This window comes from Bos grunniens, chromosome X, assembly GCF_055505025.1.
Source record: "Bos grunniens cultivar Pamir isolate PY7600 chromosome X, Bosgru_T2T1.0, whole genome shotgun sequence".
Classification (NCBI taxonomy): Eukaryota; Metazoa; Chordata; class Mammalia; order Artiodactyla; family Bovidae; genus Bos; species Bos grunniens.
In genome coordinates, this window is record NC_141194.1 from 65885066 (window position 1) to 65910300 (window position 25235).

Below are 25235 nucleotides of genomic sequence, written 5' to 3' on the forward strand. Positions count from 1 at the left end.
CCTCTCCTTCCCTCCCATCTCCCACAGCCTTAATTTCTTCACTTTCACCATAGTTCCAATACCTATTTTATACCTATCACAAGTACACTCCTTATAATCCTTTCCCTTCAAATATCCCTACCTAGTCTAATCCTGAGTGGTGAAAAGAAGAAACTAAAAGAGTCGGACATGACTGAGCGACTGAACTGACTGACCGACTGACCAGTTAAGTAGTCATCAGCATAATACTTCCCTCTAGAGATTGACTTCGTAGACTTTCATGGATAATATAAGATGTTTGGAAATTTTTTTAAATATTGCCTGTGGGGTTTTTTGTTTTTGTCTTTTGCTTTTTGAAAGAGAACTGGTGCAGAATATTGATTTGATCTTAAGTCTAAGGTATTTTGCTCTGATAAATGACATATGACAAATTATCAATGCCCAAGATAACAGACCTAACAGAAGTCTATTATAAAATTCTTTAACATTCCATCTTTAATTACAATTTCTGGTTAGTAGATAAAGTTCTCTCTGTTATAAAAACCTAGATTTTTTTTGCTGAGAGTGTTGCAACTTATTTTTAAAGTTGCAAAATAATCAAGTTTTTGAGTACAAGTTTTTTTTTTATTTTAATAACACAAATTCCTTGATAATAATGATGATTTGACTCAGACAGCCTAAATGCTTTGTTTTCACTGCTATACTGTTAATATAATACTCACCATACATTAAAGTGTGGCTTGGCTACATCTAGTTCTTCAGTCTCATCAACTAATTGGGATGCAGCCGTCTTGTAGCAGAAAGAGCAGTGAAACTGATATTAGAATACCTGGATTACAGTATTTGTTTTATCACTTAGCAGCTGTGTTACTTTGTCTTAACGATCCTTGAATTATGGCATGAATTTTTGTGCTATTGCCAAATATGAAATAGTTTGAGACATGTATTGGAAACTCAAAATATGTGATCTCTGTAACATTTAGCAGATGTAAGGAAGGAGGTGTTTGAAAAAGAAAATCTTAGACGAAAGGTCACCAGAGACCTTAATACATTATTTAAACTTCCTGAGACTGCTTTGTCATCTATAAAATAATGATGATGATGCCTACCCCCACAGTATTGTTTAAGGGTTAATTGAGATATTGTATGTTAGAGTCTAGCCCAATGTCTGGAAAATGGATGATGTTTATCGATGTTTCCTTGGGTTGGAACGCTCCCTTTACTCCCCCCATTTCCCTCCTCCCCGCGGAAAAAGAAATAAATTTCAAAATTCAAACATCTTTCAAGACGCCCAAAAGGCACCACTCCATGAAGCTCTTCCAAACAACTTTAGGAAGTATAGCCCTTTAGTTAAGAGTGCTGGGCTTCTGGAATCAGAAGCATTGGGCAAGTTACTTCTCCTCTCTGCATCTAGGTTTCCCATGCATAAAATGAAATCATGGTACATATTTCATAGGGTTGTTTAGTATTAAATGAGACATGTACACAGAGCACTTAGCACAGTCCCTGACACTTAGTAAGTCCTCCATAAGTATTACATAGTAGAAGAAGTAATAGAAAGTTTCCCTTTCAGTAAAATGTTAATAAAAATGCCTCCCAAGGTGTGGCAAAGTTCTGCAGCAAGTCTTTTAAACTGTAATGCTGAACAAGTGTAAGGGATTGGTGAATATTTTAAGATATATGATGCAAAGTTCTAACCTCACTTTTATAGAATATCCTTTCTCTGCACTGGAGGCAAACCGGGTAATAATACCATTATTAATTAGTAGGAAGTAAAATCAGAAGATACATCCCTGGGAGACAAGCAGCAGAAGCCCAAACAGCAGTATTAAGAGCAGCACCCGCATACCGGACCTCGATAATTCCCTGGAGTTCACCTCTAACGTCCCTTTTCCCTTGGAGCCGCGCAAGCGTACACTGATTTTGCTCCTCTCTCCCTTGTGCCCTCGCCTCCCCCCGCCACCCCCACGTCCACCCCACCACGCAGGCGCATCTCCTTAAATCCAGTCCCTACACCCCTTCTGTTTGCCTGCATTAAGTTCTCCCTCCTCTTTCTGCACCTCAGCAGGTTCACTCTTCTCCGTGAGGGTGGCGGCGATAGAGAGGTCACGTGATGAGCATCTTGCTGCCCAACATGGCGGAGTTCGATACCATCTCGGAACTGGAGGAGGAGGAGGAAGAAGAAGCGGCAACGTCGTCGTCGTCGTCGCCGTCGTCGTCGTCGTCGGTATCAGGGCCTGACGATGACGAGGAAGATGAGGAGGAGGAGGAGGAAGAAAACGAAGAGGAGGAGGAGGAAGAAGAGGAGCAGGTGGAGGAAACGCCGCCCCCGCCTCGGGTAGTGAGCGAAGAGCATCTACGGAGATATGCCCCCGACCCTGTATTGGTACGGGGCGCCGGCCACATCACTGTGTAAGCCAGAGGGAGCTATGGGGTTTGAAAAGGCTGAGATTTGGCGACAGAGGAATAAGGCGATCGAGGGGCGTGTGGTGTGGGGGAGGGTGACTGAGGCATACAGTTAGAAAAGGACACCTAGTCTAAATGGAGAAACTGAGGGAGATAGGTGTAAAGGAAGTGAGGAGAATGCAAATGCGATGCACCAACACCAGGTAAAGAGTGAGTATAAGACAGGGAAGTCTGGGGTTCGGAGCCAGAGGGATTGGAGTAGAGGTGAGTCTCCTTGCTTCTGTGTATGCTGGCGAGAATAGTCTAAACTGCAGGATGTACCAGCGGATTCTTTGCTGTTAAGATTGGTGTCTAGTGGAAAACGGTGACTGCTGTAACAAGTGACAAGACTGAGGCTTGGACTCTTCAAAACAGAAACAGGATATATTTTGTGAATAACGTTATAGAATATCCACTCACCTACGTTTGCATCCATTCTTCTGTTTAATTCTTATGTAAATGAATACAATAATCCTTTCTATGTGTTGATCACTCTGACATTCCTTGAAAACACACAATTAGATGTTCAGGTTGAGAGGCAGCTATGAAACGTTGAAAGAGCAATAGATTGAGAGTGAGGGCTCTTGTATGTTAGTCCCAGCTTTACTTCTTACTGGCCCTGTGACCTTGGTCAGGTTACTTCGTATTTCTGGGCCGTAATATCTCTATCCATAAAATGAGGGGTTTGGAGTTAGATGGTTTCTAAACTCTTTCACCTCTGAGATAATTTAAGATACCTTCAGGAGATTTTGTATGTGCAAATAGTAAATATGCAAACATTAAATATGTATGGACATGAATCCCCTAGGAGCTGAGGATGATTTTTTGAAAACTTATGCAGAGTTTTTAAAAATTGAAATCTTGGATCATATTTGAGAAAATAAAAGGGAGAGGGCCCTCATAGCATAGTAGTTGCAAAGCCAAAGAAAAATGTAGTGGTTTTCTGGGCTTTGAAGAGTGCTTTCTCATTTTTATGTAATGCAATGGACTGTAAATACTTGAAAGTTTGAGTATTATATCATGTTCATCATCTTAAATATGCTGTCATTTACTGCATTTAAAAAACAGGACTATTTTTTCCTATTAAGTCATGCTGCCTATAATTTTGATAATGCCTCACCTACCACATTGACTTTAAATTGAGTCCATATTATCTGAAATCATGTAATATGCACCACCTCCCCCCATCATGTTAGCTTTTAATTTTAAGATGTTGAGTATCTTGATTGTAATATACTTTTGTGATCTTTGCATGAAAAGATTTTGCAAGAAAGATTTTGAAATTGTGGAAGAATGTGAGGAGATTTTTAGATCTGCCATTTGGTTAGGCAAGTTTAACACAATTTTTTTGGTTCAAGAATTTTGCAGATAGTCTACAATGTTCAGATGCCAGCTTACTACACAGTTTTACTTAGATTCCTTTCATCACTATGGAGACAATCTATTACTCAAATTGATTATGATTCTGGCACCAAAGTTTACTTTCATGCAGATTATTTCACATGACTAAACAGAAAAAGACTTTTTATTCTAGTCTGTAATTTTATATTCCAACACTCCTTCCCCTCATTATTTTCTAAAATTCAGAAAACAAAGAACAAGCAAGAAAACAGAATTTAAGTTCTCCAAAACTTATTTGTGGTTTCATTTTACTCTTCACACAACTTATAAATCTATTTTCAATTAAAAGCACTTGCCATGACACTTGCCATGCTCAGGCCCTTTTGATAAGTGTAATGTCCCTCCTAGCTTAATAATTATGGAATAAAGAGCGTGAAATAGTGGTGCTCTTAGTAACTGTTGGCATTAATTGAAGGCAAAACCTGAAAAGCAGCAAACCAGTACTTGAATTGCTAACCAATGTACATAGTTTGGAAAAGTATTTCGTTGTACATGTTCTCTGACCTAGAGAGAACATTTGATGTTAAATGTCTGAGATTTGGAGAAAAAAAAAAAAGGTTGAATGTTTAGGAGAAAGTTTTACTGGATCTGAGAAACTGGTCTTTCTGTGATAGTAAAATCTTCCTTACAACAGATAAAGTAAAGTCCTTAGGAAATAGTAAATTTAATTTTGAAATGTCTAATATATCAGCCTTTGTTTAATTTTTTCTGACATGGGAGTATTAGTTGCCCTATCTGAATGAAATATTTCTTATTCTCTCCCATCCTTATTTTTTTCATTCTTTGTGTAGTCACTTGTTCTTTAGAGGATGTTGTTTCTTTTCAAAGTTTAAGATCTGAGAACCATCACTTCAGATTCAGTATATCTTAAACCTAATATTTTCTCTCCTTACATTGTCTGTGTATTCCAGTTGCCCCATTTCTGACTCTGATACTACCATTCCAATCTTCCCAGGTAATATTTCAAGTTATTGAGTCATTTTTAACTCTTCCTTCTCCTTCAATTGTCCATTGCTAGTCTGTCCCAGAATTATGTCTTCATGCCTTTTAAAAAGTCTATTAGACTATTCATTTTTCTCCATTTCTACTGGCACCTTGCTAGTTTGGGTCATCATCATCTTCTACTTGAATTGCAGCCACAGTCTGCTGCGTCTTCCCACTCCAATCCATCTGGATGCTTATGCCAAACTAATTTTCTTAAAACACAGTTTAAAATGTCACTTTCCTGCTGAAAAACCTGCATTGGATCTTAATTAGGTTTGAATTTTATGCTTTCCTTCTCCACTTTCAGAGGTCAAGGAGTCCCTCCACTTGTTCAGAGCTCACCCCTCCACTGATGCCTTCCAAAACCTTCTTTTGCAACCTCCTTCCAGGCAGCCCCTCTCTATATACTATTACCTCACTTGTCCTCTATTAGCTCAGCCTATAACTGTATTCAGAATCTAATTCTTTAAAAATAAAATAGCCTTCTTAGACCTATGTTCCCCATTAGCTACTGTCTAATCTCTTTTCTTTCTCCAGATTTCTTAAGAGTAGCTACATTCACCATGTCTATTTCCTCTTCACCCTTCTGTTACCTGGATTTTGCCACCATGACCTCAGACAAACTGGCATCAATAAGATCATCATGACCTTCTGTTGCTAAATTAATGGGCATCTTCCATTTTCTATCTTTCTGGTCCTCTCTATTGCATATGAGACTTATAATGACTCTCTCTTAGAGGCTTTTACTCCAGGGGTCACAAACACACAGGCCTTCAGAGGCAAGACAGGTCACAGAAAATGGTTGCAGCTTGAGTAATGATGGGCCTTAGTTGAACTGGAAGGTATGTGTTTTGCCTAAGGGGTTTCAAATTCTGTTAAAAAACAAAACATTTTACCAGCCAAACAAACCTAGGAATTTCTTGGCCACTTTACTCTCCCTGGTTTCCTTTTATTTTTCTGGTTATTCCTGAACTGTCTCATTCATGGGTTTTTCTTCCTCCTTTGCTCCTTGAATACCAGTGATCTCCAGAGTTTTGTTCTCATCCCACTATTCTCATTCCTTACTCTAGATAGGTGGCCTCATCTTGATTCCCATGGTTTCAGTTATCTGATGTCTCCCAAATATGTATTGCTATACCAGACTCTGCTAAGACTCTTATCTGGGCTTCCTCACCTAATGAGTCACTGACATCTTAAATTCAACGTGTTCAAAACAGAACTCATCCTCCCCTCTCCTACAACATATCCTCACACCCCCATCCCAACCCCTCAAAAAATTCCTTCTATTTCTGAGTTCTCCAACCCAGTTAACTCTGGCAAGTGGTTCATCTTCCCCATTCAGTCTTCTCACATCTAAGAAATCAGTGAGTATAAACAATATATGGCTTAAATTTTTCTTCTTTTCCTCCCTACCACCACTTACTTCCCTGATTCAAGCCCCTTTCACCACTCTACTCATCATCTTGTCTTCATCCTAATCACCTCCACATCGATCCCTCAGTTCAGTTCAGTCGCTCAGTCGTTTCTGACTCTTTGCGACCCCATGAATTGCAGCACGCCAGGCCTCCCTGTCCATCACCAACTCCTGGAGTTCACCCAAACTCATGTGCATCGAGTCGTCCCTCAGTCTGCTGCTAAATGGAGACACCACTTTCCTGTTTAAGACTTCTGTCATTTTCTCTTCATCTGTAGGATCAAGTCTAAGCTTTAAAGCATGGAATATATGACTAGACCCTGCCTATCCATCAGCCTGATCTCCTGACATTTCCCTTTACTGCTTGTATTTTCTTATTCATAGCATGCTCATAGCTTTTCTTCCAAGGAGCAAGCGTCTTTTTATTTCATGGCTGCAGTCACCATCTGCAGTGATTTTGGAGCCCAAGAAAATAAAATCTGTCACTGTTCCCATTGTTTCCCCATCTATTTGCCATTAAGTGATGGGACCGGATGCCATGAGCTTTGTTTTTTGAATGTTGAGTTTTAAGCCAGCTTTTTCACTCTCCACTTTCACTTTCATCAAGAGGCTTTTGAGTTCCTCTTCACTTTCTGCCATAAGGGTGGTGTCATCTGCATTTCTGAAGTTACAGATATTTCTCCCAGCAATCTTGATTCCAGCTTGTGTTTCTTCCAGTCCAGCGTTTCTCATGATGTACTCTGCATTTAAGTTAAATAAGCAGGGTAACAATATACAGCCTTGACATACTCCTTTCCCAATTTGTAACCAGTCCATTGTTCCATGTCCGTTTCTAACTGTTGCTTCTTGACATGATACAGATTTCTCAGGAGGCAGGTAAGGTAGCCTGGTAGTCCCATCTCTTTAAGAATTTTCCACAGTTTGTTGGAGAAGGCAATGGCACCCCACTCCAGCACTCTTGCCTGGAAAATCCCATGGATGGAGGAGCCCGGTGGGCTGCAGTCCATGGGGTCGCTAAGAGTCGGACACAACTGAGCGACTTCACTTTCACTTTTCACTTTCATGCATTAGAGAAGGAAATGGTAACCCACTGCAGTGTTCTTGCCTGGAGAATCTCAGGGACGGGGGAGCCTGGTGGGCTGCCGTCTATGGGGTTGCACAGAGTCGGACACAACTGAAGCGACTTAGCAGCGACAGTTTGTTGTTATCCATGTGGTCAAAGGTTTTAGCATAGTCAATGAAGCAGAAGTAGATGTTTTTCTGGAATTCTCTTGGTTTTTCTATGATCCAACAGATATTGACAATTTGATCTCTGGTTCCTCTGCCTTTTCTAAATCCAGCTTGAACATCTGGAAGTTCTCAGTTCATGTACTGTTGAAGTCTAACTTGGAGAATTTTGACCATTACTTTGCTAGCGTGTATGATGAGTGCACTTGTGCGGTAGTTTGAACATTCTTTGGCATTGCCTTTCTTTGGGATTGGAATGAAAACTGACTTTTCCAGTCCTGTGGCCACTGCTGAGTTTTCCAAATTTGCTGGCATATTGAGTGCAGCACTTTCACAGCGTCATCTTTTTAGGGTTTGAAATAGCTCAGCTGGAATTCCATCATCTCCACTAGCTTTGCTCGTAGTGATGCTTCCTAAGGCCTACTTGACCGCTCACTCCAGGCTGTCTAGGTGAATGATCACACCATCGTGGTTATCTGGGTCATTACAATCTTTTTTGTATAGTTCTTCTGTGTATTCTTGCCACCTCTTCTTAATATCTTCTGCTTCTTTTAGGTCCGTACATTTCTGTCCTTTATTGTGCCCATCTTTGCACGAAATGTTCCCTTGGTATCTCTAATTTTTTTGAAGAGATCTTTAGTCTCTAATTAATATTAAATATATTTAACAAGAGTTATTTAATACCTTATCAATGAATTATAATTTTGGGGAAGTCGAATAACCTAACCACAATAATTGTAGTTCTAAATCTGAGATGATGATGATCATAAATGGATATTTAATGATCTTTTTCCAAAATACATACATGGCTAAATTAGCTCCCACAGATTTAAGGTTTTAGAAAACAGAAATAATGAAATGTCTCTTGTAAGAGTTGTTTCAAAAACACTGTACATCTGAGTGATATAGCTTAATAGCTATGATTTTTCTTCTTGATATTTTTAGGGTAAATATTTGGATCCAGTGTATTGAAATACAAGAAAAATTTTATCTCATGAGATTATTTTCTTATTTTTAGGTATTATTAAACTCCTTATTTTTCTTAAAGTATATAATTATTTACCCTCTATCAGATCAGATCAGTCGCTCAGTCATGTCCGACTCTTTGCGACCCCACGAATCGCAGCACGCCAGGCCTCCCTGTCCATCACCAACTCCCAGAGTTCACTGAGACTCACGTCCATCAAGTCAGTGATGCCATCCAGCCATCTCATCCTCTGTCATCCGCTTCTCCTCTTGCCCCCAATCCCTCCCAGCATCAGAGTCTTTTCCAGTGAGTCAACTCTTCACATGAGGTGGCCAAAGTACTGGAGTTTCAGCTTTAGCATCATTCCTTCCAAAGAAACCCAGGGCTGATCTCCTTCAGAATGGACTGGTTGGATCTCCTTGCAGTCCAAGGGACTCTCAAGAGGCTTCTCCATCACCACAGTTCAAAAGCATCAATTCTTCAGTGCTCAGCCTTCTTCACAGTCCAACTCTCACATCCATACATGACCACTGGAAAAACCATAGCCTTGACTAGATGAACCTTTGTTGGCAAAGTAATGTCTCTGCGTTTGAATATGCTATCTAGGTTGGTCATAACTTTCCTTCCAAAGAGTAAGCCTCTTTTAATTTCATGGCTGCAGTCACCATCTGTAGTGATTTTGGAGCCCAGAAAAATAAAGTCTGACACTGTTTCCACTGTTTCCCCATCTATTTCCCATGAAGTGATGGGACCGGATGCCATGAGCTTTGTTTTTTGAATGTTGAGTTTTAAGCCAGCTTTTTCACTCTCCACTTTCACTTTCATCAAGAGGCTTTTGAGTTCCTCTTCACTTTCTGCCATAAGGGTGGTGTCATCTGCATATCTGAGGTTACTGATATTTATCCCGGCAATCTTGATTCCAGTTTGTGTTTCTTCCAGTCCAGCGTTTCTCATGATGTATTCTGCATATAAGTTAAATAAACAGGGTGACAATATACAGCCTTGATGTACTTCTTTTCCTACTTGGAACCAGTCTGTTGTTCCATGTCCAGTTCTAACTGTTGCTTCCTGACCTGCATACAGGTTTCTCAAGAGACAGATCAGGTGGTCTGGTAGTCCCATCTCTTTCAGAATTTTCCACAGTTTATTATAATCCACACAGTCAAAGGCTTTGGCATAGTCAATAAAGCAGAAATAGATGTTTTTCTGGAACTCTCTTGCTTTTTCCATGATCCAGCAGATGTTGGCAATTTGATCTCTGGTTCCTCTATAGTAGAGGTATATAGTAGTAGAGATGAGAGTTTGTCAATGCTCAGATATATAAAATTCTCATTAAAATTAATCTAAAAAAGCTGAAGTTATTACATATAGAATTTCAAAAGATAGCCAAATTTGTCAAACAGTGCATTTCTGCAAAAAGTTAAATAGCAATGCAAATGTTGCCTTTTCTGTAAACAGCTGTCTTTGAGAAATAACAGTGAAGCATTGTTAATTTGTGTTTGTATAAGGTAAATCTTTTATAAGATTTTAGGCTTTGAGAATACTGAAGCTATAGTAATTTGTCATTTTACAAAGCAGCAAGACATATTTCCATATGGAAGATTAGAGAAATTTAATTTTTCAAAATATCTTTTAATCATATGTCATAGACTTTCCTTTTTCTTGGTGTAGTAAATAGAATTCAATGCACATGCTTCAGAAACAGTGTTACTATAAGTGCAAAGTTTTCTAGTGAAATGTGTTTTTCTTTGGCAGAATTTTAATACATTTTATCTGTTTTCTTAAACAACTTAACATATAAACTTAAAATTTGTGCAGGATTTTCAGAGGCTGATGTACAGCCATTTTCAAAAGAATTAAAGACAGTGCAAGGTGTAAAGAGGAAGAAAAGCAGAAGAGCAACTAGAGGACCCACATTTCTTTGCCTCAATTTCCTTTACTGCAAAGAATTGTCCAAGAAATTAAAACTTGGGACATTGCAGACATTTGACAAATACAATCATTAAGAACCACCAGTGGGTCAGCTTCAAACACATAATATGCTCTTTATTTAATGAACCTGATAAAATGAAAATGTGAGCAGTTCTCAAATTCTTCTGTCTAATGCTGACAAACTCCACATCTTTACTCATGTCTCTCACTGATCACTCACTAATGGGTAGATGAGTTTGTCTAACCTCTGTGAACTCACAGATCTTATTAACTTAATGGTGCTGAGATGTTCATCATTTAGCAGTAGCCATTTCAACATTTTCCTAGTAACTACTAAGTAAAATGTTGTGCCACAGATTATTTAAGTCCTCATTTTAGGTGCTTAATAAATATCTAATGTAAAAGTTAAGGGAAAAAAACGCTGGTAGGCAAGAATGCAATTGCTACTGCCTTTTAGCCAAAATTATGAGAATATATCAGAGAAGGCAATGTCACCCCACTCCAGTATTCTTGCCTGGAAAATCCCATGGACGGAGCAGCCTTGTGGGCTGCAGTCCATGGGGTCGCTAAAAGTAGGACACAACCGAGTGACTTGACTTTCACTATTCACTTTCATGCATTGGAGAAGGAAATGGCAACCCACTCCAGTGTTCTTGCCTGGAGAATCCCAGGGACGGGGGAGTCTGGTGGGCTGCCATCTAAGGGGTCGCACAGAGTCGGACATGACTGAAGCAACTTAGCAGTAGCATGAGAATATATTGGCCCTAGTTTGCCTACCTTTATACCTTTTAAAGTAGATAAATGTAGGCCATAATGGAGTATTTTAAGAAGTAAAATGACTTCCGTACCATTTCCTTCCCTTCCCTTACCGTTTCTATTTTTTGAATTTTTTTGACCATGCTGCACAGCTTGTGGGGTCTTAGTTCCCCAGCCAGGGATTGAACTTGGGCCCTCCTCAGTGAAAGCACGAAGTCCTAACCGCTGGACTGCCTGGAAATTCCCTGCTTTACCATTTCTAATATACTTTTTATGTGTTAGAAAAAACAATCTCTTTTTATATTAGAGAAGAAAATTTGTAATGTGAATTTAGAAAGAATTTTTTGAGAACCTGAGCACTGAGATAAACACTATGAAGAATACAGAAAAAGCAAAGTATAGGTCTTGCTTTACAAAGTTACAGGAAATTTGCCTTTAAGAAACTCATGTGGATCAGCAAAGAATAAAGGAAAATATCTTTAATACTTTTGAATTGTATAGTACAGATTAAAATTGGCTATCAGTTTTCAGAGAAAGGGAAATCCATGAAGACTTGCAGCAAGGGTTGGAACTTGGCTTGAGCCATAAAGACTGCACTGGATTTAAACCAGGGAGAGGAAGCAAAACCAGCAAGAGGATGCTAAAGCTGAAACTCCAATACTTTGGCCACCTGATGCAAAGAACTGACTCATTGGGAAAGACCCTGATGCTGGGAAAGATTGAAGGCAGGAGGAGAAGGGAATAACAGAGGATGAGATGGTTGGATGGCATCACTGACTCGATGGACATGAGTTTGAGTGGGCTCCAGAAGTTGGTGATGGACAGGGAAGCCTGGCGTGCTATAGTCCATGAGTCGCAAAGAGTCGGACACAACTGAGAGACTGAACTGAACTGAACTGAGGAAGCAAGAGAAACCTCATAAGCAAAGAGCCAATGTAACAGTGGCAGTGGAAAGGAAGTAAATGTTATAAGAATGATTTCAAAGGAACAAATAACATTATTTGGGACCACTTGGATATAAGCAAGGTGTGAAAAGTAGGAGATAAAAGGTACAAAAATGATACCAGGATCTAGGTTAAAGAGAGTCAATGCGCCATTGAAAGAGATGAAGGATTTGAAAGGAAGGAGCCAGTTTCAAATAAAAGGTAACATTTAATTTTACATGTGTTCACATGAGGTATAAAGCTATCCAAATGGAAGTTTTTATTTTTGTTGTTGTTTTAATTTATTGTATTCAAGTATAGTTATTTACAATGTTGTGTTAATTTCTGCTGTACAGCACAGTGATTCATTTACATATGTATGTATTCTTTTTCATATTCTTTTCCACTGTGGTTTATCACAGGATATTGAATATAGTCCTCTGTGCTATATATTCGGAGAAGGTGATGGCACCCCACTCCAGTACTCTTGCCTGGCAAATCCCATGGACGGAGGAGCCTGGTGGGCTGTAGTCCATGGGGTCGAGAAGAGTCAGACACGACTGAGCGACTTCACTTTCACTTTTCACTTTCATGCATTGGAGAAGGAAATGGCAACCCACTCCAGTGTTCTTGCCTGGACAATCCCAGGGACGGGGGAGCCTGGTGGGCTGCTGTCTCTGGGGTCACACAGAGTCGGACACGACTGAAGCGACTTAGCAGCAGCAGCAGCAGCAGTGCTATATATTAGGATCTTGTTAATCCATTCTATATATGTTAGTTTACATCTGCTAACCCCAAATTCCTACTCCATCCCTCCCTCACTCCCCTCCCCCTTGGCAACCATAAGTCTGTTCTCTATGTCTGTGTGTCTGCTTCATAAATAAGTTTGTTTGTGTCATATTTTAGATTCCACATATAAGTGGTATCATATGGTATTTGTCTTTCTCTTTCTGACTTATTTCACTTAGTAAATAACCTTTAAGTTCATCCATCTTGTTGCAAAAGGCATTATTTCCAAATGGAAATTTTTAGTATGCAGTTAGAGGTGAGGGTCTAGAGCATGTTGGGAAATATAGAATTGGAGATATAGATTTGATGGTCATCAGAATAGAAGTGATTTTTCAAAGCTATTAAAATAGATGAACTGTTATAATTCCTTTAGAAAGAGAAGCAGATGACTAAAAGCTAAATTTTGGGAAAAGATAAGAGTATTAGGAGAGAGTGAACAAATGGGAGAGTGTTGAGAAGGGAGTGGTAAACAGCATCACAGAGTGCAAAGTCAGGAGGGGAAGTTCTGAAAAGAGGGTATTGAATTTAGCAATAAATAAGATGAACTTCGGAGAAGCCAATGGCACCCCACTCCAGTACTCTTTTGCCTGGAAAATCCCATGGATGGAGGAGCCTGGTAGGCTACAGTCCATGGGGTCGCTAAGAGTCGGACGTGACTGAGCAACTTCACTTTCACTTTTCACTTTCATGCATTGGAGAAGGAAATGGCAACCCACTCCAGTGTTCTTGCCTGGAGAATCCCAGGGATGGTGGAGCCTGGTGGGCTGCCATCTATGGGGCCGCCCAGGGTTGGACATGACTGAAGAGACTTAGCAGTAAGATGAACTTGTCTTTCTAAATAAATTTGCCAAATAAGGAATTATTTTCAGTAAAATAATATCAAAAGACAAACCAAAAGATTAAAGGATGGAATATTAAGGAAATGGAAACAGAGACAAAAAGTTCTTTTGTCTGAGTTCATTTGTCTGATGATAAATGCAAAGAGAGAATAGCAAAGCTAATTTTTTTAATAATAGAAATATTCCATACATTTTGAGGAACACATATGTCTATATCCTCTATGTATTTGGTATATGATAAAAGAATGGCAACTTGGAAAAATCTATAATGGCGGCAATCTCTAATAGGGGTAGAAACAAATTATAAACATTGCATCTAAAAGACAAGAAGGAAAAGGACTCCACACTTCCACTGCAGGGGGTATGGGTTTGATCCCCTGTCAAACTAACATCCAGGTGGCATGGTCATAAATGAATACATAAATAAAATTGGATTTGAAAAATAAAAGACAAGGTAAAAGAATGGAAATAGAACTCTACTTTCAAATGTATCATGTCTATTTTCATGAAAACTATATCTGTTTCTTTGTTATACAATAAGAATTCTGTGGAATAATGAATTGAATTACACCTTCCTGACTAGTGATAAAGCCACTGTTTAGCTAAATATTATTTAAATGAAATGTTTCTTGCTCTGTTAAATATTTGCTGTTTTACTGATCACTTAGTACACAGTTGCAAATATATAAATAATACTAGAGTTATCAATTTCTCTAACAGCACATGAAAGTTGTCATAAAAATTTATGTACAAGAGTACTGTTTTAAGTTTGACTGTACTCCTCTACGTAAAGACTTAAAGAAAATGTTATTATGAGGATGTTATCCTGAAAATACTATGTTTTCATTACATGTACTGACACCTAGAGAAGTAATGATATTTTTAATGAAGTTATGGTCTTTTTATAATTGCTAATTAATTTTCTCAACTCTTTTAAAAACTGGAATTTTTTGTTTTAAAATACATTTTAAACATATAAAGTAAAATTTATTTATGTATGGATGTGTTCCTTGCTGCTAGCTACTAAGTATAGAGTCTTTGTGTTTAAGACTCACTTGGGTCCTTGTAAAGGAGCTATTAGCATAAATAATACAAGGAGACTATGATATTCTCACAGAGTTTTAATAGGACATTGGATTCTTAAGATGTCTATAAAATGACCCTAAGACCGAAATGCCATACATCAGTAGAATCAAACAGTACACACAGTAGCTCATTTTTCAACAAACTTTTATTAAGCACTTAGATTCCATTGTGCTGCTAAGCATAATGGAAGATAGCAAAGTAAATAAGCCATAGTTTTTGTTCTTCAGGAGCTTAATATAGAACAGAAAGAATTTAAGGATTAGCATTTGAATTTTGGTTGTCCTTATTCCCTGGTGGCTCAGAGGGTCAAGAATCTGCCTGCAATGTGGGAGACCTGGGTTCCATCCCTAGGTTGGGAAGATCCCCCAGAGGAGGGAATGGCAAGCCACTCCAGTATTCTTGCCTGGAGAATCCCCATGAACAGAGGAGCCTGGTGGGCTACAGTCCACAGGGTCTCAAAGAGTTGGACACGACTGAGCGACTGAGCACAAGAGAATACAAAATAAATAAATAAGCACAATCTCTTACTATAATAACTTTGGGCAAATCATTTAATTACTTTTTGAAATAAAAATTTTCTGTCAGATTCCTTCTCTGTAAAACAGAGATAACAATACCTCTATTGCAGGGTTGTAAAGTTTAGAGGTAATATATTTACCTATAACAGTGTCTAACTCATGGTAAATAGATAGTTACTAATAACTGTTACTATTATTGTCTACCTCACAATGAGTTCTTATTAACTGTTGGATGTTTTTTTTTTTTCCTTTTGCTTACACTAACATAAATTGTAGTCGCTCTGATATATCATCTAATGTGCAGGAAGTGACTTTTGTTGTTCCTACTGAAATCAACAAGGAGGTGAAGGAAGGCTTATAAAAATCATCTTGACATAGTACAGATTTCAGTTAAGTGTACTTAAAGAAAGTCAGAGCTTTTGAGGCTGGGATCTGTCTTCTTAAAATTGGTTGCATATACATAAAAGCCATTCATAAGGATCAACCTTTGATTATCTGAATAGTCACTGATCATAAGTTATCAAGCTCTATAGTTCCAAAAGCTGCATTAATTTTTATTAGGAAAATTTTTATATATCCACAGAAGTAGAAAAAAATAGTATAATCCACTCCCACATACAACCCATCAGTTCCAACAGTTATCAACTAAAATGGGTTTTACCAGAAATATCGACAGAAGTAGAAGAAAACAGTATAATCCACTCCCGCATACAACCCATCAGTTCCAACAGTTATCAACTACAATGGGTTTTAATAGAAATATTTCAATCAAAAAGTATAATATTTCCAGCTCTATATCAGTGTTTCTGTATTATTTTTTAATCTCATATCATGGCTCTTGTTGGAATCCTACTTTAACATTGGCTCCTTAAGTTCCTTTTACTTTTAATTTGGATTAATAGTCAAACACTTATTTTCTATAAATATAAAATTATTTATAGGACATGCTTTTAGGTCACAGAATCAAAGGAAAAATGCATGGCTTTGTAACTTTTTTAAGGAAAAGAGTTAAATACGCTGGGTAGAATGTATTTTGTTCTTTGTTTTTAAGGTTTGGCTTGAGCAACAAGTTTGATACTGAATTTCCCTCAGTTCTAACAGGGAAGGTAAGTGAGAGTTTGCATTGAACTTTTCAATTCTAAAAGCATTGGTGTATGGCTGATTTAGTGTTATGACAGGTGCTTTGATGCACTGTAATGAAGTCTAATAGTAAGAGGCCAGGATAATTTTAGGCTGTATCATTAGTGACTGAAAACTGTCTCCGTGACTACTAGCCTATGACCAGTTATTTTGTTCATTGTCTAATAATGCCAGCTATCATTTACTTATCTATTCAGTTTTTCCAGTTTTGCTTTTTTTTCTCAGCACTGGTAGCTATGATTGTTTTAATTTAGATCAGTAATTTCCAGTGATTTTAGAGTTAACAAAATTATTGTTCAACTTTGTATCACTCTGTGAATTTTAAAGTATCCTGTGATGTGATTTGTTATACCAGTACATAAAAAAAAAAATCAAAATTTTCTGCACTTTAGACAGTTTGAGTTTCTATAATTAGACTCACTGCAGTTAATTGTTACCAACCTTTTTGTTTCCTGGTTCCTCTACACTCAGTAGTATCTTCTAGCATTGAGGTTCAATCTTCAGAGAGCTTCTAGGATTCAAAAGTGTTTGGAAAATCCTCTTACAACAGTAATGCTAACTTCTGAGCCCAAAGGAAAAGGCTGTGATAAGACAAAAGAGAGTATATAGAACGCCTAGTGTATTGTCAGGTACTTATTAGTTTCACAGTGTAAGTTTGTGATTGTTATTGACAATTCTTCATCAGTATATCCTAGTTTCACCCTGATTGTTTTTCCAGTTTTCTCTACTCAACATCTTTCCATTTTAATTGCTTTTGCTACTTTAACCTTGTTCTTCTGAGTAATTTTTTGTTCTCAGTCCCACCAATAATTTGTTCTCTCTCCTGATATATGATGTCAAATCATTCCATACAGTAATAAACAAGTAGTGATAGTCCCTGGCTAAGTGAACATTAGAAAATATGTGGCCATTTATCTTTTTAGGTTACAAAGAGCCCTTTGGTTTGAGATTTTGGCCTCATTTTCTAGTATGTTATACCTTCCTGTCCTGATCATATAGAATAGTTCACCAATTTAAGCAGCAGTTCAGATTTAGATTTGTTTTAGATAAACTTTTTTTCCAAGGAAAAATAGCTATGGGAAAAAAAATCTCTTGAATAATAATTGGTTTGTAGAAAGATGGCAAATTCAATATTAAAATTAAAGACAATGTGAATTAAGATGTCTCCAATGGAAAACTTGTTCTTTATATTTCCCTTGTTGCTGCCAAATGTGTGGTCTTAGCAGTTGCATCCAGTTTTAATATTGGTTTAGTTAGAAAGAGTTTGAATTACAATTCCAAGTAATTCTAAAAACTGAATAATTGAAAAAGTCAGAGAATAGAGTTTCCAGGTATAAGACTTATCCATCTTTCCATCTTTGAAATTGGCCAGTTTTATATGCTCAAGTAATCTTCAGAATATTTCTTCACCTTTCCAAGTCTTCTAAAAACTGAAATTCCACCAGCGCAAAGAATAGTACAGTTCTTTAAACTAGGGAAGTAGGAATATTGGACTTCCCTGGTGGCTCATTGATAAAGAATCTGCCTGCAACCTGGGCCTGGTTTCGATCCCTGGGTCTGAAAGATCCCCTGGAGGAGGGCATGGCAACCCACTCTAGTACTCTTGCCTAGCAAATCCCATGGACAGAGAAGCCTGGCAAGCTGAAGTCCATAGGGTCGCACAGAGTCAGACACAACTGAAGTAACTAAGCAGCAGCACCAGGAATATTAAGCTGGATATGAACTGTTCTTAAAGACATCCATTCTTTTCAGGTGACCATTTTTGTAACACATAATGATTGGATATTTATTCTAGTGTACATTATTTAAATGCACAAAATTTTTCATATGTTGAATGAGGCATAAATGATACAGTGATCCTAGTTTAGTGTTTGATGATGGAAAACGCTGAAGGAATTCTGAAAATCTGATTTTGAAAAATCATATGGTGGCTTTGTTTTCTCTTTATTTTCCCTTTCATGAGATTATTTTTCTCCAGTAGGCACTATTTCACGTGTAAAGGTTATTCTGGATTATCAAAATGCATCTCTGATAACTATGAAGAAGAAGCAGAAAAAAAAATTTACATGTTTCAGGAAAAAGCTAAAGAAAAAAAGTTTGAATTCCAGACTGAGCAGCAGTGTAAATATATTTCACAATGAATAAATGCAGTAGCTAAAATAGAAAATTAAATCTGTATTTTATAAAACCAGTATTCTAGCATGAATGGAATTCTTAAATAGCTTTTATGCCTAAACTAAGCAAAATTGCAGGGTGAATTCCAAAAATCTCAAAAGCCATTTTGTTAAGCTCTATGGCTTAGTATTAATTTTGTGCTTCTTATGTGTTAGTGCTTTTAATATAAATAAAAAGATAATCTTTTACATTAAATTAAGCAAAGATTGTTTCCATCTTTCACTAAGATAAGTCCTGTCATGATAGGATGTATGGAACAGGTGTGTACATACAAATTTTGGTGACCAGAAAATGAAAGAACCACAGAATTTCAGAAAAGAAATAAAAGCTTTCAGCCCTCAGCTTGAAACAGTTAAATGGTGTTACAAGGAAATTAGCGTGCAGTGTTGGGAATTGTAAACCATAAAATCCACCTTTACTATTGTGATCCAGTATGACAAGTGATTGATGGGGTTGTGTTCCCCATGACTGAAGGAGGCAAATCAGTCCTGCTGGGTTTTGCTTAGATTTTCTTCTGTTTGCAAAGTCTCTTGCATCCTGTTATAAAATATTATGACCCTTTCCCCCACTTTCATGATGTGACTTTCTTTTTTCTAAGAAAGTCAAGAGGAATTAAATGTTTCTTTGCAACCTGCCATTCAGCTACAAAGTAAAAGACTTCCATCTAACCTTCATTACTAGTGATACTCAAATTATATGGAAGTAAATGAGTAAAATGTTATTAACTCTGATTCCACACAGTTAACTAAACATTTCTTTCACATTGTTTAAAATTGGGAGTTAACCAGTTCTCATTTCCTATGCCTTTATTTCTGTTTTATGACTTTTACTGTTATTCAAATACAGATTTTTTTTTTCAAAGACAATTCTGGCTTCCTTTTAAAGTCAAAATGCAGATTTTAGTTTATTGTGTGAAATTCTAGTAAAAGTTTTATTTTCGGTATGTTTATGTTATGACTTCAAAAAATTTGAATTGTCATTTTTAGAAACTTGAATGTTTTAGTTTTTAATTTGTCCATAGTGATAGAGTACAAGCTATGAATATTATGTATTACATATGGAAAATATTGGTGGGGAAGAAGGAAAATTGCCACATTTTAGAAATGGTTTTATTAATTCATTTCCAGAAGCATGTAATGACAGATAAATCTTATAACAAATTTTACATACCTTGGCATGCAATTTATTTCATTCACAGTGTTTTAAACAAAAACCAAGTTTTACTTTTTGGATTGATTCTTTTCTGGCTTTAGCCTCATTCTTTACTTTTTTTAACCTGTGCTTACATTACACACTTTTAAATAAAAGTTATATATAAAAATTTTACTTTTTAAACAAAATTTAAATTCTAATTACAGGTACTTAAATTTGTAAATGGATAGATTTAATATGAGTATATCAAAATTTGCCATATTTTAAAAATGTATTAGTGTTTCTAGATACACAATTTAAAGAAAATTGATAATGGTATATTACAGATTAGAGCTAAATATATAAATACATTTTCCTTATTTTAGCTTCCATTTGGTTGCTCACTGGTTCACTAGGAAAAAAGAAGCTGAATGTCACTGTTTAAGAGGTAAATGAAGATAGCAACTTAGTACCTAGATTTTAAAAAAGAACATTTTTTTCTCTAAAGAATTGAAAACCATTAAATTTGCATTCAAAATGTAGCAGATTATCCTTTTATGTAGAATAGAATGTGTAGAAAACCTGTGGAGTTTAACACTGTTAAGTTACCTGATCCAAACCTTCAGTTGATACTCCATGCAAAAAAAAGCCTTGCTTTTTTTCCCCAAATCTAATCAGAGATATGATTCACTATCGTCCTTTTTCAAAGCATTCTAGGCAGGAGGTTCTTTCTAAGGTATAATTTCCATTCCCCATGAGGTATATAATAGAAATATTATTTTTCTCATTTTACAGATGGGAGACTAAAGCTCACAAAAATTAAATGAACTTACCTAGAATTTTTTATAACTAATAAGAAAGAATCTAGATCTTGATTTATTGTCTTAATGTGCTTAGCCTGTTGGTGTTTTGTTTCCAGTTGTCAGCCATAGTTCCCTGAATTTATTTTCATATTGACTCTAGAAATTTAGTTATTTATTTGGAACTCTTTTTTCCTCGGTGATTGTCTTTAAATCATATTGGAGAATGAAATAAATTTACTTTCCTCTTGTAAATATAATTTTGAGCCTTACAATTTCATAACTAATTAACATATTAGGAGAAAAGGAAAATTTATAGGTTAAGCAAGTAGCATTATTAGGTAGCATGAACAATTCTAATAAAGCTAATATAATTACTTAATGTTTTAATCATGATGGTACTGAATTCTGTGGTCGTGTATCTTTCTAACATCCATTAATCAGTATGTATTATTGATTCTAAGACATGTCTATTAAAAGACAAAAATGTAATAATTTGATTCCTGTAGAACAGTTTTTACTTAGAAGGTTTGTGGAGCTCTATATTTTTGATGCCAAACATGCTAATGGGATTTTTATTTTACAGCAACTTATTTTTCTTAACAATTTCCTAATTTTTGCCTGCATAGCCAGATGGTAGAATTTTTTCTTATAGATTTTACAGTGTGACAGCTTTCTAAATGAAAGGGAATCATTTTTGTGATCTAGAAATGTGATTTCACTGAAAGCAGTCTTTTTAGTATACCTTTGAATTGTATAATCTTCAAGCAGAATTTTCGGTATAAATCTAATTATGCTTGTCATGATCGTGCCTTTGAACTGACTTTGTCGTTGTTTACAGAGAACCATAAGCATCCACTTCCAGGAATGGAGGTAGTAATTAAAAATATTAAATTTGTATATTTAAGGATCTCTCAACTTCTAAAATTTACAGCAGTTATGAATCCATTTTATGCTAAAGTGTTTTTTGAATGTGATCATTTCTCACTGTCTTTTGTTAATGTACCTTTTCCCTACAAACAATGGCAAGTGTTTAAGTTGTTATGTTGCAAATTTACCAGGGAGAAAAGATTTGAGAGTTGCCTTTTTAAAAGTAATCCAGGAATATTACCGAGGTCTAAATTTAATTCTATTTCCTCTAGTAGTATTGAGGTTTTATTGTTATTTTATGCTTCTAGTCTTATTCAACCTTTAGTCAGAGTGACTGGAAACTATAAATAATATTGCCATAATAATGAGAATAACTGGTAAGAAAACTGTGTGACGGTATCCTTTACTACGAATTTTACTGTTGTCATTTTATTATTGGTAATTTCAGAAGATTGTTTTCAAACATCAGAATAAGTTCTGTAAACATGAAATTACATTGTTTTGCTTTCTAATGTCATCCAAGAGCGTGTAATACCTATTTATAGGAAAAGATAGGGAGGAAATAAATATGTTAATTCCTTAAAGTGTTTGTAATAAGACAAACATTTTATTTAGGTTTAGAGATAAATAGTAGAAAGCTGCCCTCAAAGTGTTAAAGATTGTGCCCTTGTTGTAGGTGGCCCCAGAAGAATTTAAGACCAGCATTGGCCGTGTGAATGCATGTTTGAAAAAGGCTCTCCCAGTCAATGTGAAATGGTTGCTCTGTGGTTGTCTCTGCTGCTGTTGCACGTTGGGTTGCAGCCTGTGGCCTGTTATTTGTCTCAACAAAAGAGTGAGTAACCATTTTATTGTGTAATAATAATGAGCTAACATTTATTGAACACTTGTTGTGTGCCAAGTACTTTACAGGATTTAATTCTCCTAGCAATGCTGTCCTCATTCTAGACATAAAGAAACTCAGGGCCAGTGATATTGAGCCATTTGTCCAATCTTTATCAACATTTTATTACTTAATATGGGTTCCAGTCATTATTTTAAAAAAGTACAAAGTAAGTGGAGTACTTAAGTAAATGTAACTTGGCTACTTATTCTTTTTACAAAATCTGAAGTTATGATTTAAAGTATTTCCAAGTCACAAGTGTATGGGAGAGTTTTTTCTTGATCTGAAGAAGTGAAAGTAATCTACAAAGTTGGTGGGGGAAATCTTGGTTAGTTTTGAACATGTTGAAACAACGTTCTGGCATGACATTACTCATTGCAGCATAGATTTAAGACTACTATCTTAATCTGATTTTCTTTAAAATTTTATTTTGATCTTCAGAATGATATTTTACCCACTGGAAAGATATCTTTACACTTTTTAATTCAAGTCAATGAGGAAAATTAATTCATTTACCTCCAATTCTTTTCCCTGTACAACATTGATGATTCACTTAAACTTCTAAATAATAAGCATATTCAAATTCACAGCACCTTGATGGGGTATAATTAATGGTACAGTTGTTTCATAAAAACCAGAAAGATTCCCACCAAGTACTCATATTTTCCTCTCCATCTTTCTCCTGCCCTTCTTAATGTCTGCTTCAAAAAATAAAATGCTGCCACCCCTATCATTTTTTGAATGGAAAATTGGACATTTTATTAATCGTTTTGGTCACTACCAGTAGGTCAGAGCTTTATTTTAAATAGAGCTTAGTTTATTGTTTGTCAAAGCATGAACAGTGTTCTCAAATGGCTTTCTGTAAGTTAAATTCTGGGATTTTTTTCATCACACAGATATAGCCAATTTCAGTTACTTTAAGAACAGAGTTTTTGATTTTAATATTATCCAGGATCTTTTTTTCTGATGACCTGTTTACATAGTTGCCTGTTTATTAACACCTCCACCACAAGGCCTGAAATAGAAGCAGTTTATTCAGTCATGTGATTTCACTATGAGCGCTACTGATTTGACATTAACGCTGATGCTATGATTTCTCCCTACGCCCTCTATGGTTAATTAAGTATTCATATTGAAATTAAGGTATCAGTATATTCTTAGATCACTGATCTGTCAATTTTTACAGTCTATTAAGTACAGATATGCAGACTGTAGTCCTGTGGGCTAAATCCAGCCCACTCTGTTCTTTAAACATTTAAATCAATTGCTAGCATTTAAAAATTAGAATATTTCTTTTTTTTTAATTTTATTTTATTTTTAAACTTTACAATATTGTATTAGTTTTGCCAAATATCGAAATGAATCCGCCACAGGTATACCCGCATTCCCCATCCTGAACCCTCCTCCCTCCTCCCTCCCCTACCCTCCCTCTGGGTTGTCCCAGTGCACCAGCCCCAAGCATCCAGTACTGTGTATCAAACCTGGACTGGCGACTCGTTTCATACATGATATTATAAATGTTTCAATGCTATTCTCCCAAATCTCCCCACCCTCTCCCTCTCCCACAGAGTCCATAAGACTGATCTATACATCGGTGTCTCTTTTGCAGTCTCGTACACAGGGTTATTGTTACCATCTTTCTAAATTCCATATATAAATAAAATTTGAAATAGCCAGTGTCTCTTGTCAAATCTAAAAGTCTGGCAATATGGGACCCACATGCCTACATTTCAGCAGTTGGCCCTTGCTGAGTGGTGGCTGCTTCCTTTAAATAGGACATGTGGTCTCTGATTCACCACAGAACTACCCAGCATTTACATTATCTGCCTTGCTCTGTACACTTTATCGTTAGGACCCTCAATGTTGTACATACTAACTTGTTAAACACACTAGACAATGAAGCAGCAAGCATATTCTAGTAACCTTGTACAAGACACTGTCCTTTTTGGAGCCTCAACTTCTTCACCTATAAAATCCAGATAATATTACTTACTTTAAGGTGGTTGTGAAGATGAAGAGATTTAAGATACCTCACTGCTTTTTTTGTCTACATGGAGAAATAAAAAATAAAATGCAACAATTTAAGAGCGGCTCTTGCCTTTCTAATGAGAATCTAGCTTCATGAAAGTCATGTCTGTGTTTAGCCACAAAATAAAATGGAAATAATATAATTAATCTGCCCTGTGTCAAAGGTCATTGCTGTATAAATGAATGATTATAAAATGTTTCCAAGAAAGAACTATGTAAACAGTCTGCCTTGTAAACTATTTTTTGCCAGTATACATCATGGTTATTTTTCTAGCAAATTAGTTGAAAGAAAAGAAATACAAACCAGAATGCCCTGAGCTGCTCCTAGTCTCTCTTGGCTCTGATAGGATTCTATGGCTACATGATATATGAAATGAAGGTTTTCACTTAACCATTTTTGTATTTACCACAGTGATATTACATCAATTTTCAGGCCTAAGCATACTACCATCCTTAAATTTGAAATTACTTTTAACATTTACCTTTGTTTTTGCTATAATATTTACTAAATTGAGAGGGATGTTCAGAGGGAAGGGACTATTATCTCAGGCTTACAACATGAACCAATAATGTTGTTTTCCTTATGATTTCTAATTTAATTCCATTGTTATTAGAAAAGATACTTTGTATGATTTTAATCATTTTAAATTTATTGAGGCTTATTTAGTGGTATAACATATAGCCTATCCTGGAGAATACTCCATGTACACTCAAGAAGAAAATTGTATTGTTGTGGGGTGGAAGGTTCTATATATGCCTGTTAGATCTAGTTGTTTCACAGTGTTGTTCAAGTCCTGCCTTTTTGTATTGATCTTCTGCATAATTGTTCTATCCACTATTGAAAGTGGGGTATTGAAGTCCTAGCTATTATTGTAAAATTGTCTATTTCTCCCTTCAGTTCTGTCAGTTTTTGTTTCATGTATTTTGCAGATCTGTTGATAGTTGTATATA

General features: G+C 36.4%; 1 protein-coding gene across 7 annotated transcripts in view; it reads left to right on the forward strand.

Moving 5' to 3' along the window:
* The first annotated feature begins 601 nt into the window (after positions 1-601).
* Positions 602-25235, forward strand: part of CHIC1 (cysteine rich hydrophobic domain 1) — a 48348-nt gene continuing 23714 nt past the window's right edge. For 6 of the 7 annotated variants that reach the window (XM_086388936.1, XM_086388933.1, XM_086388937.1 and 3 more), the window contains exons 1-3: positions 602-2391; positions 16312-16366; positions 22053-22208. In XM_086388936.1, coding sequence (XP_086245062.1) covers positions 2093-2391; positions 16312-16366; positions 22053-22208 — 510 coding nt within the window. In that variant the 5' untranslated portion in view covers positions 602-2092. Of the gene's footprint in view, positions 2392-8523; positions 9412-16311; positions 16367-22052; positions 22209-25235 lie in introns of those variants that run through there. The other variant, XM_086388940.1, reaches the window with a different exon arrangement.